At 42.0% G+C, this 16,593-nt stretch overlaps 1 protein-coding gene across 8 annotated transcripts in view; it reads right to left on the bottom strand.

Annotated features, from left to right (window-relative positions):
- The window catches only part of MAGI2 (membrane associated guanylate kinase, WW and PDZ domain containing 2), a 694,924-nt gene extending 679,651 nt beyond the window's left edge, over positions 1-15,273 (bottom strand). For 7 of the 8 annotated variants that reach the window (XM_071734034.1, XM_071734029.1, XM_071734033.1 and 4 more), the window contains exon 1: positions 14,695-15,097. In XM_071734034.1, the coding sequence (XP_071590135.1) occupies positions 14,695-14,995 (301 nt within the window). In that variant the 5' untranslated portion in view covers positions 14,996-15,097. Of the gene's footprint in view, positions 1-14,694 lie in introns of all 8 variants that reach the window. The other variant, XM_071734032.1, reaches the window with a different exon arrangement.
- Between the last annotated feature and the right edge of the window lie 1,320 nt (positions 15,274-16,593).

The raw sequence follows: 16,593 nt of genomic DNA on the forward strand, positions 1-16,593 counted from the left end.
TGACTTGGAGATCATCTTGGTTGATGGGGTTTTCTCCCCTCTCTATTCTGCTCCAACTCGGAAAAGCTCTTGTGCAAATCATGCACTGGAGGCCCACCCTCCTTAGCTGCAGGCTGTCTTCAGGAGACAGCAGTATCTGTACCTGCCAGCTCAAAAGGGAAAAAAAAAAGAAAAAAAGTGATACAGAGACACAGAGACTAGTCTGGTCCTGGCTGTCATCAGAAATTGCCTCCCAGCAGTAACACACATCACTATTTTCAGGTAAAACATGGAGAAATGTTTATGAGCTTTTGACTCAGAGCACTGTGTCCGGTCACTAGGTCTGTGATCTACCAGATCTTAGCAGATAAACACGATGAGATTTGGTCAGCTCTTGCTAGGAAGGCTTCTGAACAAGAACTTGAAAGCTGCAACTAGCTGGCTGCTGAGCAGATGGCACTCTTCTCACTCTGCATAACCCCAGTCCAGCAACGTGGCAGGGAGCACTTGCTCTCAGGTTAAACAGATATAACTAAGCTGAGAAAGACTGGGGAGAAAACAAGTGTTCTGCTTAAAAAAAAAAAAAATTGAAAGGTTGGTATTCAGTTTGTGCTTTAAAAAAAAAAATCTGAGGAGGAAGAAAGAAATATTTCAAGTATTACTTGAGGAATTCGTACCCAAGTATAGTCCTCCACCAAGGATCACTGAATATTACTGTACAGAACTGCTCCACAGGATGGTCTCTGTCAGATCAGAGCCCATTCAAGCTTGCAAGCATGTATCTGGGGACAGATTTATGGTGCCCCATGTGACATTCCCTGAAGGAAAGCTCAGGTCCCCCACCACTCACTCATCTGTCTTGGGACGTGGTTGTGTACAGCACTCAATCCAGCTCCAGCTATCCCATACTTCTGATGACAGACACATGCACAAGAAAAAAATTCCTGTTCTCCAGCACAGGATGACCCAACACAGGTATTTTCATCTCCTGCTAAGAAGACACTTGGCAGGACTGATTGCTGGCTAGAATTCAGGACAGCAAAGAGCTGATGATGGTCCTGGGAGGAAATGATTCCACTTCTCCATCAAGTGCAGCTTGACCCTTTTAGGTCCAAGGAAGAAATAGCAAGGAAAGGGTGATGAGGGTGGTGAGACACTGGCACAGGACGCCCAAGGAAGCTGTGGATGCCCCATTCCTGCAAGTGTTCAAGGCCAGGCTGGATGGGGCTTTGAGGAACCTAATCCAGCGGGAGGTGTCCCTGCCCAGGCAGAGTGGTTGGAACAAGGTGATATTTCAGATTTCTTCCAACCTAAACCATTCTATTAAGATTCTTTTCTTTACAGGAATATGGACTGTTAACTGTGGTGTCTGAGCCCAAGTCCATTGCATCTCACCTGTTCCCTGGTGATACTGACTGCAGACACCGTTACACATTTTCTGTCAAATGGTTGTGTAGTACCACCATGTACTGTGAACCCTCTGTGCTTTTTGAGGCCTTTGAAGACATCAACTTTTCATAGTTTCCTCTGTTCTTACTCCTACAAATGAGTACACCTGGGAAAAGCCCTGATGAATTAATAATGCAAATGCAGTGCGACAGTGTGCTCATGATCAACTTCAAGACCAAACAAACTACATAATGAAGGGTTTTGTACAGCCAACAGTACTACATGGTTGTCAAAAGCAGACTTAAGTTTTTGCATCAGTTTGGGTGTCCATAACGTGCTGCACTGGCTTGTGCTAGTAATAGTTAAAGGACTTAGAATACCGTGGTACATATACAAGGACTTAAAAGGGGATTGGAGAACCTAAGGATGTCATCCTTAATGTTACACAACTCCTTTCTCCTGAAAAAGGACAGTGGACTTAGCAAGACCTAAGTCTCTCTGCTTGTATGAGGCAAAATCACACTCTGTTCTTTCACTGATCATCTCTAACTCCACACAGTGTGCCCCAGGCACTGACAGAGGAAGACATAGAGACTTTCTAGAAGATCCTCAGAGTGAATTGTACTCCAGCAGCTCAGGTAGACATTCCTCACCAGCTCAGTGCCAGGGACTCCTCCCACCTTTTCCCCTATGCCAACATCTCCAAGGGGAGAGGGAAGGAAGAGCTTCCAGTGAGACATGAGGAGATGCCAAAGAAAGAGGTCAAAGTACAAAGTGGGAACAACTGCTCTCCACAGAGGGACAAAAGCTGACAGTCACAGTTACACCATTAGTGTAACTACAACTGAAGTAATACCTGAAATGTATGAAATTTACTTAGTGGAGCTCTCCCCAGAGTTACCAGATGTCCTCATCATATCATGACAGTCTCACTTCTCCACAATTCCTCAGTGATCTGGACTGCTGTCATCTGCTAACTCTAAACCGTAACCCTAATTTTTTTGCAAGTGGGGATAAATCTAGGATTCTGACAATAACCCAGTCTGGGTAAAAAATGGCAACGTTAGGGCTCTGAAAGATGTCACCATCCACCAAAGCTGACGTGAAATCTCCCAGCATTGTGAAAAGCGTGAGTTTCCCACTAGGCTTTTAATCAGTATATTGTATGTGTCACTTGGAAACCAAACTTTTCCTGTGCTAGCACTTTTTAGGACTCTTCTTATTTCCAAAACAAATAAGAAGCTTTCTAATATAAAAGGTAAAAAAAACCCACCCCCCAAGAAAGCCCACATAAATTATTTATGATTTGCCACTTGTTAAGCAGCATCTTAAAAAAATAAACAAATATACCAGTGTGATTGATGTAACTCCATGTCCAATTAGCACTGCAAACAAACATAAATATCTCATTAAAATATATAAATGTATATTGCTTGGTTTTCTACACTTTTCTGCTTCGAATGTATTTCTGAAAGGCATTTTATTTTAGGAGACACCACACTCCTCTGTACAGACCTTTGCACACTTCTGTTTGTTACTGACAGAGCTTCTTGCTTTATACAGGATTTGTCATGGAATTTAAAATAAATACCTACAAAAATATTTTACTCAAACAATCAATAGAAATCCTCATTGAATAGGAAGGGGTTTTTTTGCAGCTTATGTCCTTTACTTGGATGCAGTGCTGCTTGCATAGACTTCTAAATTACATTGCAGGGTTCTTCACTCTGCTATTGATTGACCCAAGATTTCTGACAAGTCATTTCACCACCTTTGCGGTTCTGTCTCTTCCTACCTATCTGCTGTGTCTAATTAGCCTTTCTAAACCCTTTGGGGCAGCAACTGTTTCTCATTGCCAGTTTGTAGTACTTGTCTCCATGGGATCTGATTTCAGCTGTCTTGATAAACTAATAATAACATTTATGTTTAAAGAGGTTTATTTTTAAAGAATAAAAAAAATGTAAGCAATTGCACTGGAGAAATGCAGTGCCAGCTCTAGTAGTTAACTATTCATATTTCTTTCTAGAAAGGTAGATAGGCTTTAAAGAACATTAAAAAAACAACAAACAAACAAAAACAAGCCAAACAAAACAAATAAGCAAACAAACAAAAACAGAAAACCAAAACCAAGAGCATAAAAAGACAGCACACATGCCCAGAGAAACTGTGGATGCCACCTCCCTGGAAGTGTTCATGGTGAGGCTGGATGGGGCTTTGAGCTAGTGGGAGGTGTCCCTGCTCGTGGCAAAGGGGGGTGGAACAACCCAAACTTTTCCGTGATTCTATTCTTAAAATACAATCACCACCATTGTGAAACTCAGCAGTTTCCTAACAGTTTTTAAGAACAGTATCTCATAGCCAGGAATATCTCATGTCAGGAAACCAAGGATACAAGGACATTTTACACCATCCCATCTTCCTCCCCTGAAATTCACATCAAGGGTAACTCTGTTGGTGGATTCTGAATAAGCTCTTTTTTGTAAAGAATTTTAAGAATCTGGAAGCTATTCAGATAGTTCAATAATAAGAGTAATATTAGTATCTAGAACAATACACGTGATAACTTCTGTTTCAATGTCCCAGCTGCAAATCTCTTTCCCAGCAGCATGATTCTCACTAGAGGGCCACAGAATGCATTTCAAAAGGGAGGAATGTTGCAGCTCAATGCAATCAGTTCCTTCAGCAAGAAGGGAGGAAGTTGCTTCCTACTTATTAGAAATTTACTCAACATCATCTTTGAAGAACACCACTTGATCTTTCTCTTTTTCTAAAAGAAACTGATACTACTCCTTTCATTTACAGGAGGTGCCTTCACAGGTATGAAAGAAAAATCCTTCTCCAGTTTTTAACATTCAGAAACCTTATTACCCTTAAAACACACATACACAAACATGACTCCTTATGAAGGCTAAGTAGCTGTTATATTTCTGCAAGTCATATTACCTGCACAAAACCCCCTATAAATATTTCATACATATTTACAGGAGACATTTTTTTATTATTTGAGTTCATCTGTTCTGCAGAATGTCTCAGCGCATAAGTACCACAGATGTAACATAAAAACTCAACATATGAATACAGGGGACCTTTCAATTAACATTTCAATTACTGACTTAATTTTAATTAAGAAAACCCAACATCTTGGTTTTCCTCTGTTTTTCCAACAAAACCTCTGGTGTTGTAAAGCAATCTTTTCCTGAAACCCTTTATGCTATTTTTACTGGAAAATGACCAAAGAGAGTTAGTGTTGAAAAAGCTCTTTTTACTGGCTTATCAGAAATTCCAGTAATTCTTCTAGAGGTTTACAGGGGGAAAATGTTCTTCCACAAGTAAATGGAGCAGATAAAAAGAAATAACTAAATTTTTCAGGAAATATATTCTCAGTATTCAGAATAGCTAAGGTTTTTTTGAACAGGCTTCACTAGGAGCAGCTGTAATGGAAAGACTGGAAAGTACTACAAATAAGAGAAGCTCCACATTAGTCAGAACTGGTTATATTCTCTTAACTTCTGTTGTTCATCTTTTATTGACTTTACAGCTTCTATCATGAAGACTCAAATACTATCAATTTGAGCTACAGAGCCTATTTTAAAATGATACAGAGTATTTCCCATTATCAAGAACTATCAAGTAAGTATTATCAAGAAAGTCATTATGGCAAACTCTGGATTTTATGTGAATGCTTGCATTGCTATAGAAACCAGAGACTTCCAACTTGAAATTGTCATGCTAGTTGCTATAACAAAAAGGCAGTTCCTCTCACAAAAAGGTTTCAGACTTTATACGAGTCAACATGCAGATACAACAAATCCACATGGAAAGAGTAATCGGAAACACCAGCAAAACAGCCACTGTCAATGTCATGAACAAGAGTCCCAGCACACCACCGAACTCTGCCCCAGACAGCAGAACTGAGCTTCAAAGAGAGTTTTGCAAAAGAAAAGTGTAGTGGCTGTGCAGGAAATCTGGGGGGTAAGCTTTACCTAACCAAAGACAAAAATAGTTTAAATTGAAAAAAAATGCTCAACTCCTCTCCCAGTCTGCTACAAGAGTCAAGCAGCTTCTGCCTTTCCCACTCCACAGGGACAGCACCTCAAGGATGGGAGCAGCTCGGTGCTCTCCTAGCATATTAAGTTTGCAACAGGACTTTGCAACACTTTGAAATATAAAAAGTTGTTCTTATAAAAATATAAGGACAGAGCATTAAACTATAATGGGATTAATACTTGTTTATACTAACATACCATTTTGGAAGCATAAGAGGCTTATGTGACATTTATTAATACAAATTTTGCACAAAGAAGGACTTAATAATAATACAAACTAACAGGCATTTTCTTTAATACTAGTAAAAGAAGCAGTTATGTGAATTAACACATTAGAAACTATTCATTCCGTATCATTCATATAGATTACAAAAAGAATCTTTCCATAGTTTTCAATCTGAGTTTAAAATCAAGCAAAGAAGAAAATTGTTGTAAGAACTTATATGTGAAATATAGGTCCTGGAATGAGACTAACATCCTTCTTTTGTTCCCTTTCAGCTTCTGAAGCACAAGTAAAATATTTAAAACCAGATATAATTTATCGAAATACACAGATTAATTCATCATGATTTCCATGCAAGAAACAAGGCTGTAAGAATATTTTTTATTAATATTAAAAAAATTAAAAAATGTGCAACTTAAAAAATTACATTCCTCAACTCCTTTTGACAAATGCAAAGACAAGGTGAGAGATGAAGATGCCAAGATTGAATAATAAAAGATGACTCTGTTTCCAGGAAGGATTTCCAGTCTGCAGTACTGGAAGTTACATTAATACAGTCTGATGTTACATTAATACAGCCATAAAAGGTACTTGCTAGTGTACAGTGTAGAAAATTTTGCTCATTATACTAACAGTATTTTCCAGATGTTCTGCTATTCATCGTGATTCTATCAGCGTTAGTCGTAAGTAGAAAATATGTTTATGTAGGGTGGGATTTTTTTGTTTGTTTGGGGTTTTTTTTCTGCATATGCAGGACATGGTATTTCTTCTGAGGTCTTAAAAACAAACTAACTTGCTGTGATTCTGCAGACAGTGGGAGATCTCAATTTTGTCATCAGTGTCTGACCAAACTTCCAATGGAAAACCCTGGCTCCCAGTGTGATAATCTTTGGAATGGGTGAACAATTTACAATTCTGTACAATTCAGTGAAATGACTGCCATCACTGGCTATAGAGACTACCATATGTTGTCAAGGCTGTGTCACGTATCTCCCAAACCAGGGACAGTGGGAAATTGGTATACCTGGCTTGCTCCCATCAGAACAGGAAAAATCTGGAATCAATCATGGCAGACCAGGAACAATGGGAGATTACTATACCTGGCTTGCTCCCATCAGAACAGGAACAATCTGGAATCAATCATGGAATGCCAAAAGTCTTGGTCAGAACAAGTTTCTGCATTCTTTCTTAAGTAAATTAAAACATAAAGGGTAGAAATATCTTACTGGCAGAATAAATTAGTTGGCACTAATGTCAGCCCTGAAATAGGTAGTACTTGAAGGGTCAAGGTGAATTCCAGGGGCATAAGAAGACCTGAACAAAGATGCTTCAGTAGCAGAAAAACTCTGAGAGCAGGCAAGAAAGAAAGATTGGTGGCGGGTGGCTCCACTGTTTGTAAGAAAAAAAACTATATGGGGGACATCCTTTAAGTACAGTAATCTGAACCAAGAATGATTCAAGAGAGACAGAAAAATGTGATACAGACATGCCAAGAGGCAATATTTCACGTATAGATTTTTTCTGGAAGTGGACATAGCCACTCTGTCTTGTCTGCAAACCATGGACTTAAACACCTGAAGTGTAATGCTTGCTTCCCAATGTCAGAAGTCTGAAAAGAAAGGTGCAAATGTTAATTGGTGTTTGTGAGCCAGCACAACTTGTGAAGGTCAGTGAAATCACAACCATTTTGGTACCAGAGAAGGAGGATGTAGAAAGTGAGCTAGGGAGGTCAAGTTGGCACCTCAACAGCAAGAGACCCCACGTGCAGTTTTGGTACAGTAGTAACTAAACTCTACTTCATAAACCTCAAATTTTGTAGGACTGTCACACACACACAAGTTATCCTACATAAATCTGCTATCCCACACAGATATGTGCTTCTCCTCCATTTCTAGAGGAGCACCACTGTTTTATTCTACTTTGGTGAGAGTTTAGAACACAAACATTTATATATCTAGAACTACTCATGATTTCAGCTGAAGAAGAAATACATTTTTTTTAATCAGTCAAATATGAGTATTATAGGCAATCACCTTTAGCCCAGCAAGAGATTTCAGCATATTTTGAGGAACTAAGACAGATCTATGAAACTCACATTCCCTGTGCTGTGCTGTCTTCTCAGGGCTGCACAATATCTCTTGAATATGACAGAATATGTGATTTCTCAAACCCATAACATTTTAGCTCAATAATCTCTGATTATATTTTTTCTTGGCACTTTCTCTCCCACATTTTACTTTCTTCATTTTGTTCCTTGTCTTACATTCCTTCATCTTGAGTTCAAGCATTGTGGAAAAAATCAGACATCCAGGAGAAGTATGTGAAGCTGATAAGAAGAGTGAAACAGCACTATTCATATCTTACTAATTGTAACCTATATCTGAACAAGGAGACACCTGGAAGTGGTATCTTGGCAGCAACATACCTTTTGATTAAGCTGTCTGGATCCTAGAAATGTGCTGACGGAGAATTCAGAAATAATGCATTTGTGGTTCACTTACACACCGTAAAAAGGGTAACTATGTGGCACATACAAACAAACAGCCTCCTGTTAACTAAGCTTCTACTGAAAAGTGCAAATTATGGATACAAGGTTTAAATAAATGAGACTTTTTAGGCTAGTGTTAAAGAACATTGAAGCAGTAACAAAGGTAGTATTTTAGAGATTATCAATTACGAGTGAGAATTTTTGGCCATTTTAGGAATGGTAGGTAAACTTCCTTTTTTTAAAGCCCTTTGCTCTTTCCCTTTCTCTCTGGCTTCTGTCTCCTATTCCATTTTCCAGCATGGTAGTTTCAGCCTACAGTGACAAAGATATTCAAATGGGTAGCAAGACTTCTACACCTCTCCACTGGGTAGATTTCCATGAGGTTGAAAGAAAGCTGATTTGTAAGAAATTAGGTGTTCTGAAGAGACTCTGCTGTGATCACAGCCCCTGTGATTTTAGAAAATTCAGTCATGAATTTGTCATTGCAATGACATTCAGCAACAAAAAACAAAGATGGGCACTTTGCTACAGAAAACAATAGCTTCAGGCTCTGCACTGCAGACTGCTCCTGCTTGACTAGGCATCTACAATCTTATTTCAAAATTTTAAGATAATTTTCTTTTCTATTCCAGAATACTGTGCCATATTCCACATTTCCTGGCCAGGTTCACTGTAACTGTCATATATATATATGTATATATATATATATGTGCATACATTAAAAAGCTGTATGGAAAACATTCTAGATCAGTACTGTAGCCCATAAATATCATTATATATAACTGTATGGCAATACTACACAAAGTCTTACACACTCTCAACCTACAGATAAAAAGTCCTACCCATTGGTCTCAAAACATATATATATAGATGTATATCTATACTCATATATTTATAAACATATATTAAACACATGGAAGAAAAAAAATTACTTCCAGAACATTAACAGACAAGTAATAGCACTATATTCTTCTACCCCTGCCTTGATGCTCTCCAGCAAAAGTTTTCCTTTTTTTTGTATTTGTTTATACTGCTATGAGGAAGAGAAGAACAAGAAACATCTGCTTCTACAACTACTGCAGCACTTTCCATCACCCTTTCTAAATCACAATTATGAGCACCTCCTTCCATAAATGCATTCTGAAGGAGTACCTTTTCCAAGTACACACCACATCTTGTATACTAAAATGCAGATAAATAATTTATCAACTCTTTTATGTCATGAAAGGAGCTCCTCATCTTTAAGGAGCAAGGAGAAGATCACGAACACAGAAAACAAACACTCAGAATCCATACCTTTCATGAAAAGCTGAAGTAGTGCAGTTGAGGTTATAGGATGCATAAAATAAGTCAGAAGCAATTTTACCCCCTCATACCAGTATTTTCCATTTGTTGTCAACATCATCAACAGATGGACGGGTGTTAGTGTGAGATTAACTTTACCATATGTGACTCAACAAAAATAAGCAGAGCACTCCCAATTGTTTAATTTCTTCAAGGAAATGATGCACTAACAAAGTCATGGCCACAGCCCCTAATGGCACATTTGTATTTCTCAGGCAAGGAAACAGACTGATGGATATAATTCTACCGTCAGTGAACACACAGAGTTCCTGACATGAAACATCACAATCTCTCTGTAGAAGGTGAAGAATAAATCACAAGCTACCTGATTCAGAAGCCAACTTCAATGGTCTTTAAATTAAGATGGACAAGCGTAAGAATGACATCAAGTAATGGTAAAAAGAGAACTCTGAATTTAATTTCTGGACTTTGTAAAATCCTGAGGATCACAAGTTAGAATCATGGAATCATAGAATTGGCTGGGTAGGAAGGGACCTCAGAGATCATCAAGTCCAACCCTTGATCCACTATCACTGCGGTTACCAGACCATGGCACTGAGTGCCACATCCAGGCTCTTTTTAAATATCTCCAGGGACGGAGAATCCACCACTTCCCTGGGCAGCCCATTCCAACGCCTGATCACCCTCTCCGTAAAGAAATTCTTTCTAATGTCCAACCTAAACCTCCCCTGGCACAACTTAAAACCGTGCCCTCTTGTCTTGCTGAGAGTTGCCTGGGAAAAGAGACCAACCCTCACCTGGCTACAACCTCCTTTCAGGGAGTTGTAGAGAGTGATGAGGTCTCCTCTGAGCCTCCTCTTCTCCAGGCTGAAGTACAATTTATTTTCAAAGACTATATTTGCGTTATATACCAGAAGTACAACCATGCAGGTTTTCATAAGTTTTGGGTTTGATTTTTTCAAGACCCTTGTGATTTATTTTTTTTCCTTTGGGAAAACCATACGTCTTTCTACTTTAAAATACTGTTCTTTATATTAGTGAAGAAAAGTTTATCCAACATTCACATCTTGGAACTTAGTATATATGAATATCCAGGGGAAAAAATGAATACAAAAAGACAGTCTGAATACACAGAGTATTTTAATTATTGTAGAAGAGAATCACTTAAGTAACCAAAGAAATTTCTTAAAAACATAACTATACTTAGGAACATGTGTATGAAAAAGTCTGTAGCTAGCTGATGTGGTATTTACACATGCAGGGCAAAACTTGAAAACACCAAAACTTATTAGAGACTTTTGAATGAAAAAAAAACGTTAACAGCAAGACAGGTTTTAATTGAAATCAGAGACACTAGAAAGTGTCAATATAAAGTACAAATTTCACTCAATTCAACTACTTTAATAAGGTCACAAAACTAAATACTTCTAATACTAAATTAAATTGCTCACTTAGTCAGAATGGCCTGGTTACTTAGTGTATCCAAACCACTCTCCTTGAGGAAGAGATGTGTCAGCTACAGGACAGTGCTGCAGTGCTCTCAAGTTCTGAAATCCATGTTTTCAGACTCTTCATGGGATTCCACTGAATGCATCTGCGGAAGTTTGTAACTCTGTGCAAAGAATTAAGATCCTGGCTTATGCTCTACAACTGAGCAGGCAAGATAGCTGTCCTATATAAACTAGGATCTTTATTTGAAGGTCCTACAACCCTTCAAATGAAAACCAAAGCTGTATTGGAGTCTGTGCATATCATGGACCTGTGCCTCCTACTGATGGGAATTATTGGAGAAGGATACAATGAATCTGAGACAGCAGTGATGAACAGAAAGTAGAACTGGAGACAACACTGATCCTCACATGACTCTTCCCTGAGTGATTACTTGCCAAATGAGGATGACTTTCCTTTACACATTGCTGCTTTTACAACTGCATCTCTGCATCTATGGTAAGAAGATACTACTTGATCTAAACTGTTCTTAAAAACAATCATATTCAAATCATACTCAACATCAGAAGCATTTCCTTCAGAAACAGTAAGGCTTTTCTCCTCACCTGAGAGCACAAGGTCAGAATGCACAACATTTCCAAATATACCTGACTAATATGGCTGCTGTACCAAATTCTCTCATTGAAAGTATATATATTCAGAAAAGCATAGGATTTTACAGAGGAAATCCTGCCTTCAGCATTTGATGTCAAGGACAGCTTTGCCATTGGCTTCATCTGGATCACTATTTCATACCATGTGTTTTAAAAGAATCTCTAGGATCCTCCCAACAGCAGCATCGTGAGTGGCTCATTAAAAAAAAAAACAGACAGGAAATAGTGTCCAAGAAGTACTTCTCTGCAAACTTTTACAATTAGGATTAAAAAAATAGTAACAATAATTTCTTACAAACTTTTTTCCTTGTGCAAAACGAGTCAATAATTTCCTGCGTTAAAGCCATATTTATTGGGTGTCATAATTCTGTCAGATCATATCATGGAAGTGCTAATTAGTTTCTCATGAAGTTTACTCCTCCTGATGATATTCAGCAACTCCTACATTATATGATTATTATTCTAAGTCACTATTTTTAGCTCAAGATGTTCAGCTCACGTAAAACAACATACAGCAATAGTCCATCAGCCTTGTCCTAAAAAAGCATTTCACCTCGTAATGTGATAAAAGATTAAGTATTTCATTATTTCTAAGAGAGGCTGTTTAAACACAACATAATGAAAAGTCATGAACGCACCTTTATTTTCTGTAATTCAGAACAGCTAAATTGATTCTTGTAAACTGAATTAGCTGCTTCCTGATCTCATCTACAAGTGAATTTTCACTGCTGAATTATCAAAACTTTTAAACAAGAGAAACACTCACAGTCTCTGAAGAATCACATTATAAATAGTCATGTCCTACCTCCACATTTCTCTCTGACTGCATTCCCAGGCAGCACTGAAGAAGCAGCTACAATCACATGGTGCATTCAAGGTCATGCTATTCTAATTTAGAGATATCATTGATAAATTATGTGGAAACAATGACAACAGAGTCATTAACCTTGTTCCAGCACACAAAAGGTGTCATACAATTAAAATGAGAACAAAAATTATAAAAACATAAAGATTTTATTGCCCAGCTTTTTTTCTCCTACATACTGCTGCAGAGTACTGTTGGGGAACAGTAATTTGTTGCTGTAACATAGCTACCTGTGCTTTGTAACCAAGGGGTGCAGAGATTAGTCTGGATTACACTGAAGGAGGAGTCAGGTGGTAAATACACAAAGCATTGACTCTTTTTTTGAGAAACAGTAAATTGGATCCAGAAGTAAAGGATGCTGGAGTGCAAGAAAGATCATCCCAGCCAGGAAGTCTTTCTTAGTCCAAGAATCTATGCAGAACTGTCATTTCCAAACACACAGTCATCTGGCCACTGCTTTGAGGAGTCACACCAGAACAGTAGTGTGTTAGCATACTGCAGTAAAACTCCTCGGAGATACATATAAATTAGGCAGAATCTACAATTCATCCTCTGTGTCTCATTCAAAAAGCTTGCAGTAATACACAGACTCAAAGCCTGACTCAAAGTCCCTAATTCGTGTCTGACAGATATCCTTATTAAGGGTGCACACATTACTGAATCACTGGTGATTGCTTTGACTTAAAGAGAAATATTAGAAAAACAGTAAAGAGGTGGGATATGCTATTTCATGTAGTAAATGAATGTAACCTTAAGTTGGCATTACTGTAAAGCATCTATAAGACTTCTGCAAAGACCACCACTGCAGAGACCACTCACACTAAAATATTGAAAAAAACTACAGAGCAGGTCTCCTGGAGTCCAGGTACAAGACAGAATCCAATATACTCCCTATATACTCCCTTCTCATGTTCACTTATCACAAAATTTTTTGTATCTCACTGCATTAGCTGAATATCAAGATAAGATCTACAACATATTGCACAACTTACCTGAAAGCACATATAGAAAAATCCCAAATGATATATTTATTTAGAGGCTTGACCTTACGCAGATAACTGAATATATCATAAAGTACATTTTGAAGGCCTGAGTGAAAGTCAAATTCTTTATACTGATTTTGCCATGTTTGGATAAACTTTTAACTGACACACCTTTCGGATATTCAGAAGTATCACAAATACCACTTTAGACAATAAGCTGCCAATTTCAGTGAGGAAATGAAATTACAAAATCATACCAAATGAGGGGAACTCTCCTTTATGTCCTCTGAGCTAAGGGTTGATGGCTACAGTTAGAGAGCACAAGTGCCTCTCATCCACAGCATCAAACATCTTCCCACAGCAGAAATCCCCAAGTTTTCAATGTCAGACCTTACTGCCCAGCTGAAACGCCTACAGCCACTGCACCATCCACGTCCAAGGGATACCTGCAGCCCTGGTTACCACAGCAGCTCCCAGCTCCTGTGCCTCGGAAATGCTCTTGGGGCAGGAGACACCGCACACGCTGCTGAAACCTTACAAGTTCAGCTGCCGCTAGCCCGGCTCAGCATAGTTCAAAGAGGGCAGAAACAAACACGTAAACAGCATCTGTGGCGCCTCTTCTCTACTGACTTTCCTAGAAATGCATTAACCTATTACAGTACATCAAAAATAAATAAGACACAGAGAAGAGAGGCAAAAGTAAATCCGAAAGTTTCTTCCTGACGCTCCCTCCCACTTTTTCTGAGCTCCCCGCTCCCTAGGATTAGGCGATCGTTTTCAGCAAGGATCAAATGAATGACTTTTCCGCTAATGACACTTAAAGAGATGCTAAAGCCGCCCTTAACGCCTCCCGGGACCCAGCGCGCAGCCTCAAGACCCTGCCCCACAGCCAAGGCGCCCGGAGCGAAGCAGAGTCAAGGGCAAGCCCCCTCCGCAGCCGCGCCCGGCCGCTTCCCCGGCCTCACCGGCAGCAGCAGTCAAAGGAGAGAGCGGTGCCGGCGGGGGGCGGAAGGCGGCTGCGGAGGGCAGGGGCTGCCCGGCGGCGCTGCCCCCCCCCGCCCGGTCCCCGTCCCCTCCCGCGGCATGGCGAAGCGCTGTCACTGACGCACATTTAATTCGCCCGGCTGCGGGCACCGCGCAGCGCCGCTCGCATCCTCCCCCCAAGCCCCAACCCCCACGCCGGCGGGGAGGGGGCGGCTCCGGCTGGGAGGGGGAAAGGCAAACTGCAGCAACAAAGTTGCTCCCCCCTTGCCGCCCCTAGACCTGCCCCAGCCCCCGGAGGGACGGCAGAGGGGCGCCCATCCCCGCCTTTACCTTGCTTGACGCACTTGAGCCGGATGGGGTCCTTGCAGTGCTTGATCACGGCCAGCACATCCCTGATGGTGAGCCCGGCCACGGGGGTCTCGTTCACCTCCAGCAGCAGCTCCTCCGGGACTAACTTGCTGCCGCCCTCATAGGCCACCTTGCCGGGCTTCACCTCCCCCAGGTAGGGGAACTGCCCGTTCTCGGCGCCCCCCTTCAGCTCGAAGCCCAGCTGCCCCTCCGGGTTCCTCACGATCACGATCTCGTGGACTCGGCTCGTCCAGTGGCTTTTCTTCTTCAAGCCCTTGGACATTGCCGTGGGGATGCTCTGCCCGACTCCCTCCCTGTATTCCGTGATTCTTCCCTCCCTCCCTCTCTTTCCCCTCCTGTCCCCGGGGCAGCCCGTCTCCTCCGGGGCAGGAGCGGGGCGGGCGGGGAGCGGCGGACGCTGCTGCCGGCCGGCGGGAGGGAGGGCGCGGCGGCCCCGCGGGGCTCGGGAGCTGGGTCGGGGAGTGCCTCTCTGCCCTCTCCGCCCGGCTTTAGCTGATATCCATGGCAGCCGCGGCGGCCGGGACCCTGCCTGTGCGTGGATGTACTAGTTGTAGAGAAACTGGCAGCGGGGAGGGAGGAGGGAAGCAGGGAGGGAAGCAGAGAGGGAGGGAGGAGGGAGGAGACGGCCGCGGAGGGGGGAGCAGGAGGAGGGGTGTCGGTGTCGGTGCCGGAGCGAGGCGGGCGCTGCCTCGTCGCTCCCGCCTCGCCTGACCCGGTAGTGAAGGCCGAGAGAGAGGCTGCCTGGTACGGCCGGCAGAAGGCGGAGAGCGGCCCAGGCAGGGGGGGCCGGCAGCCGGCCGGCGGGCTGGTAGAGGGGGGGACGGCGGCGAGAGCGGTGATCCGGGGCCCGGCCCCCCTCAGCCCCGGACGAGAGGGGGCGCCCGGGGGCAAAGTGGCGCGGGCAGCCGTGGTCGGGGGTCCCGTCCGGCTGGGCCCCGCCGGACCCTGGGGCTGGCACCCGCCGGGGTGCTCTGTGGGGTTTAGGAGTCTGCCCCAGACGGAGAGGAAGAGAAGGGTTGTGGTCCAGCAGTCCTGCGCGTGGCGGGGAAGGACCCAGACACAGGCTTCGAGCTGAGGGCAGAAAGACAAACGGTTACGTCGAGGATCTCAATGCTACAAACGTCTGCAGGGCGGTTTCCTACCTAAGCAGGTCTTAGGGTTTGTTTTATAGGTTTGTGTATGGGCATAATTTTTAGTGCTTGGTACTGCAGCCACAGGAGCTGATAGCTCAGGTGCATGTTACACCTGAAGAGGGTATAATGTAGAGAGTGGTGGCAGTTTTTTCTATAAAATGTACTTACCATCGCCCACCAGATGTTTATCACCCTCCCTCAGATTGCCATCTGCTCCTTGGCCCTGAACCGCAAATGACCATCGCAGCCAAAGATTGATACTTCCAACCTCCAGAGCTTTCTCTGCCTGAGCACTGAGATGCTTTTTGTACAGCAGGTGATCCCGTAACCTACTCCAGCTCTGGGCTCTCCCGTTAATTTGCTCTGTCATATGCATAACACGTGCATTAGCAGTGGAGTGTAGCATTTGGCATGTTTCTGAGAAGCCTGCCTTGCCTAAAAAAATAGTTTCCATCTGAAGTCCTTCTGACTTGAAGGAACATAGTTTTTGTGCCTGCAGTATACAGTGGAGCAAGATACATGAAGGCAATGGGCTGCAGACTGGGTACTGAGTGGAGGAAAGCAGGAGAAATATAGTATGTGTTACAGCATGTGGTTTAAAGCTGGTCGGATATTTTTAAAATTTCAATTAAAGTGAGTCTGCAATGAAATTTTTTACAAATTGTATTACTGTTTTCCCTCTAGGTTCCTATGGAAACGGGCCTTTATGTGATCATGCTTGGCTGTG

This window comes from Heliangelus exortis, chromosome 1 (genome assembly GCF_036169615.1).
Source record: "Heliangelus exortis chromosome 1, bHelExo1.hap1, whole genome shotgun sequence".
Classification (NCBI taxonomy): domain Eukaryota; kingdom Metazoa; phylum Chordata; class Aves; order Apodiformes; family Trochilidae; genus Heliangelus; species Heliangelus exortis.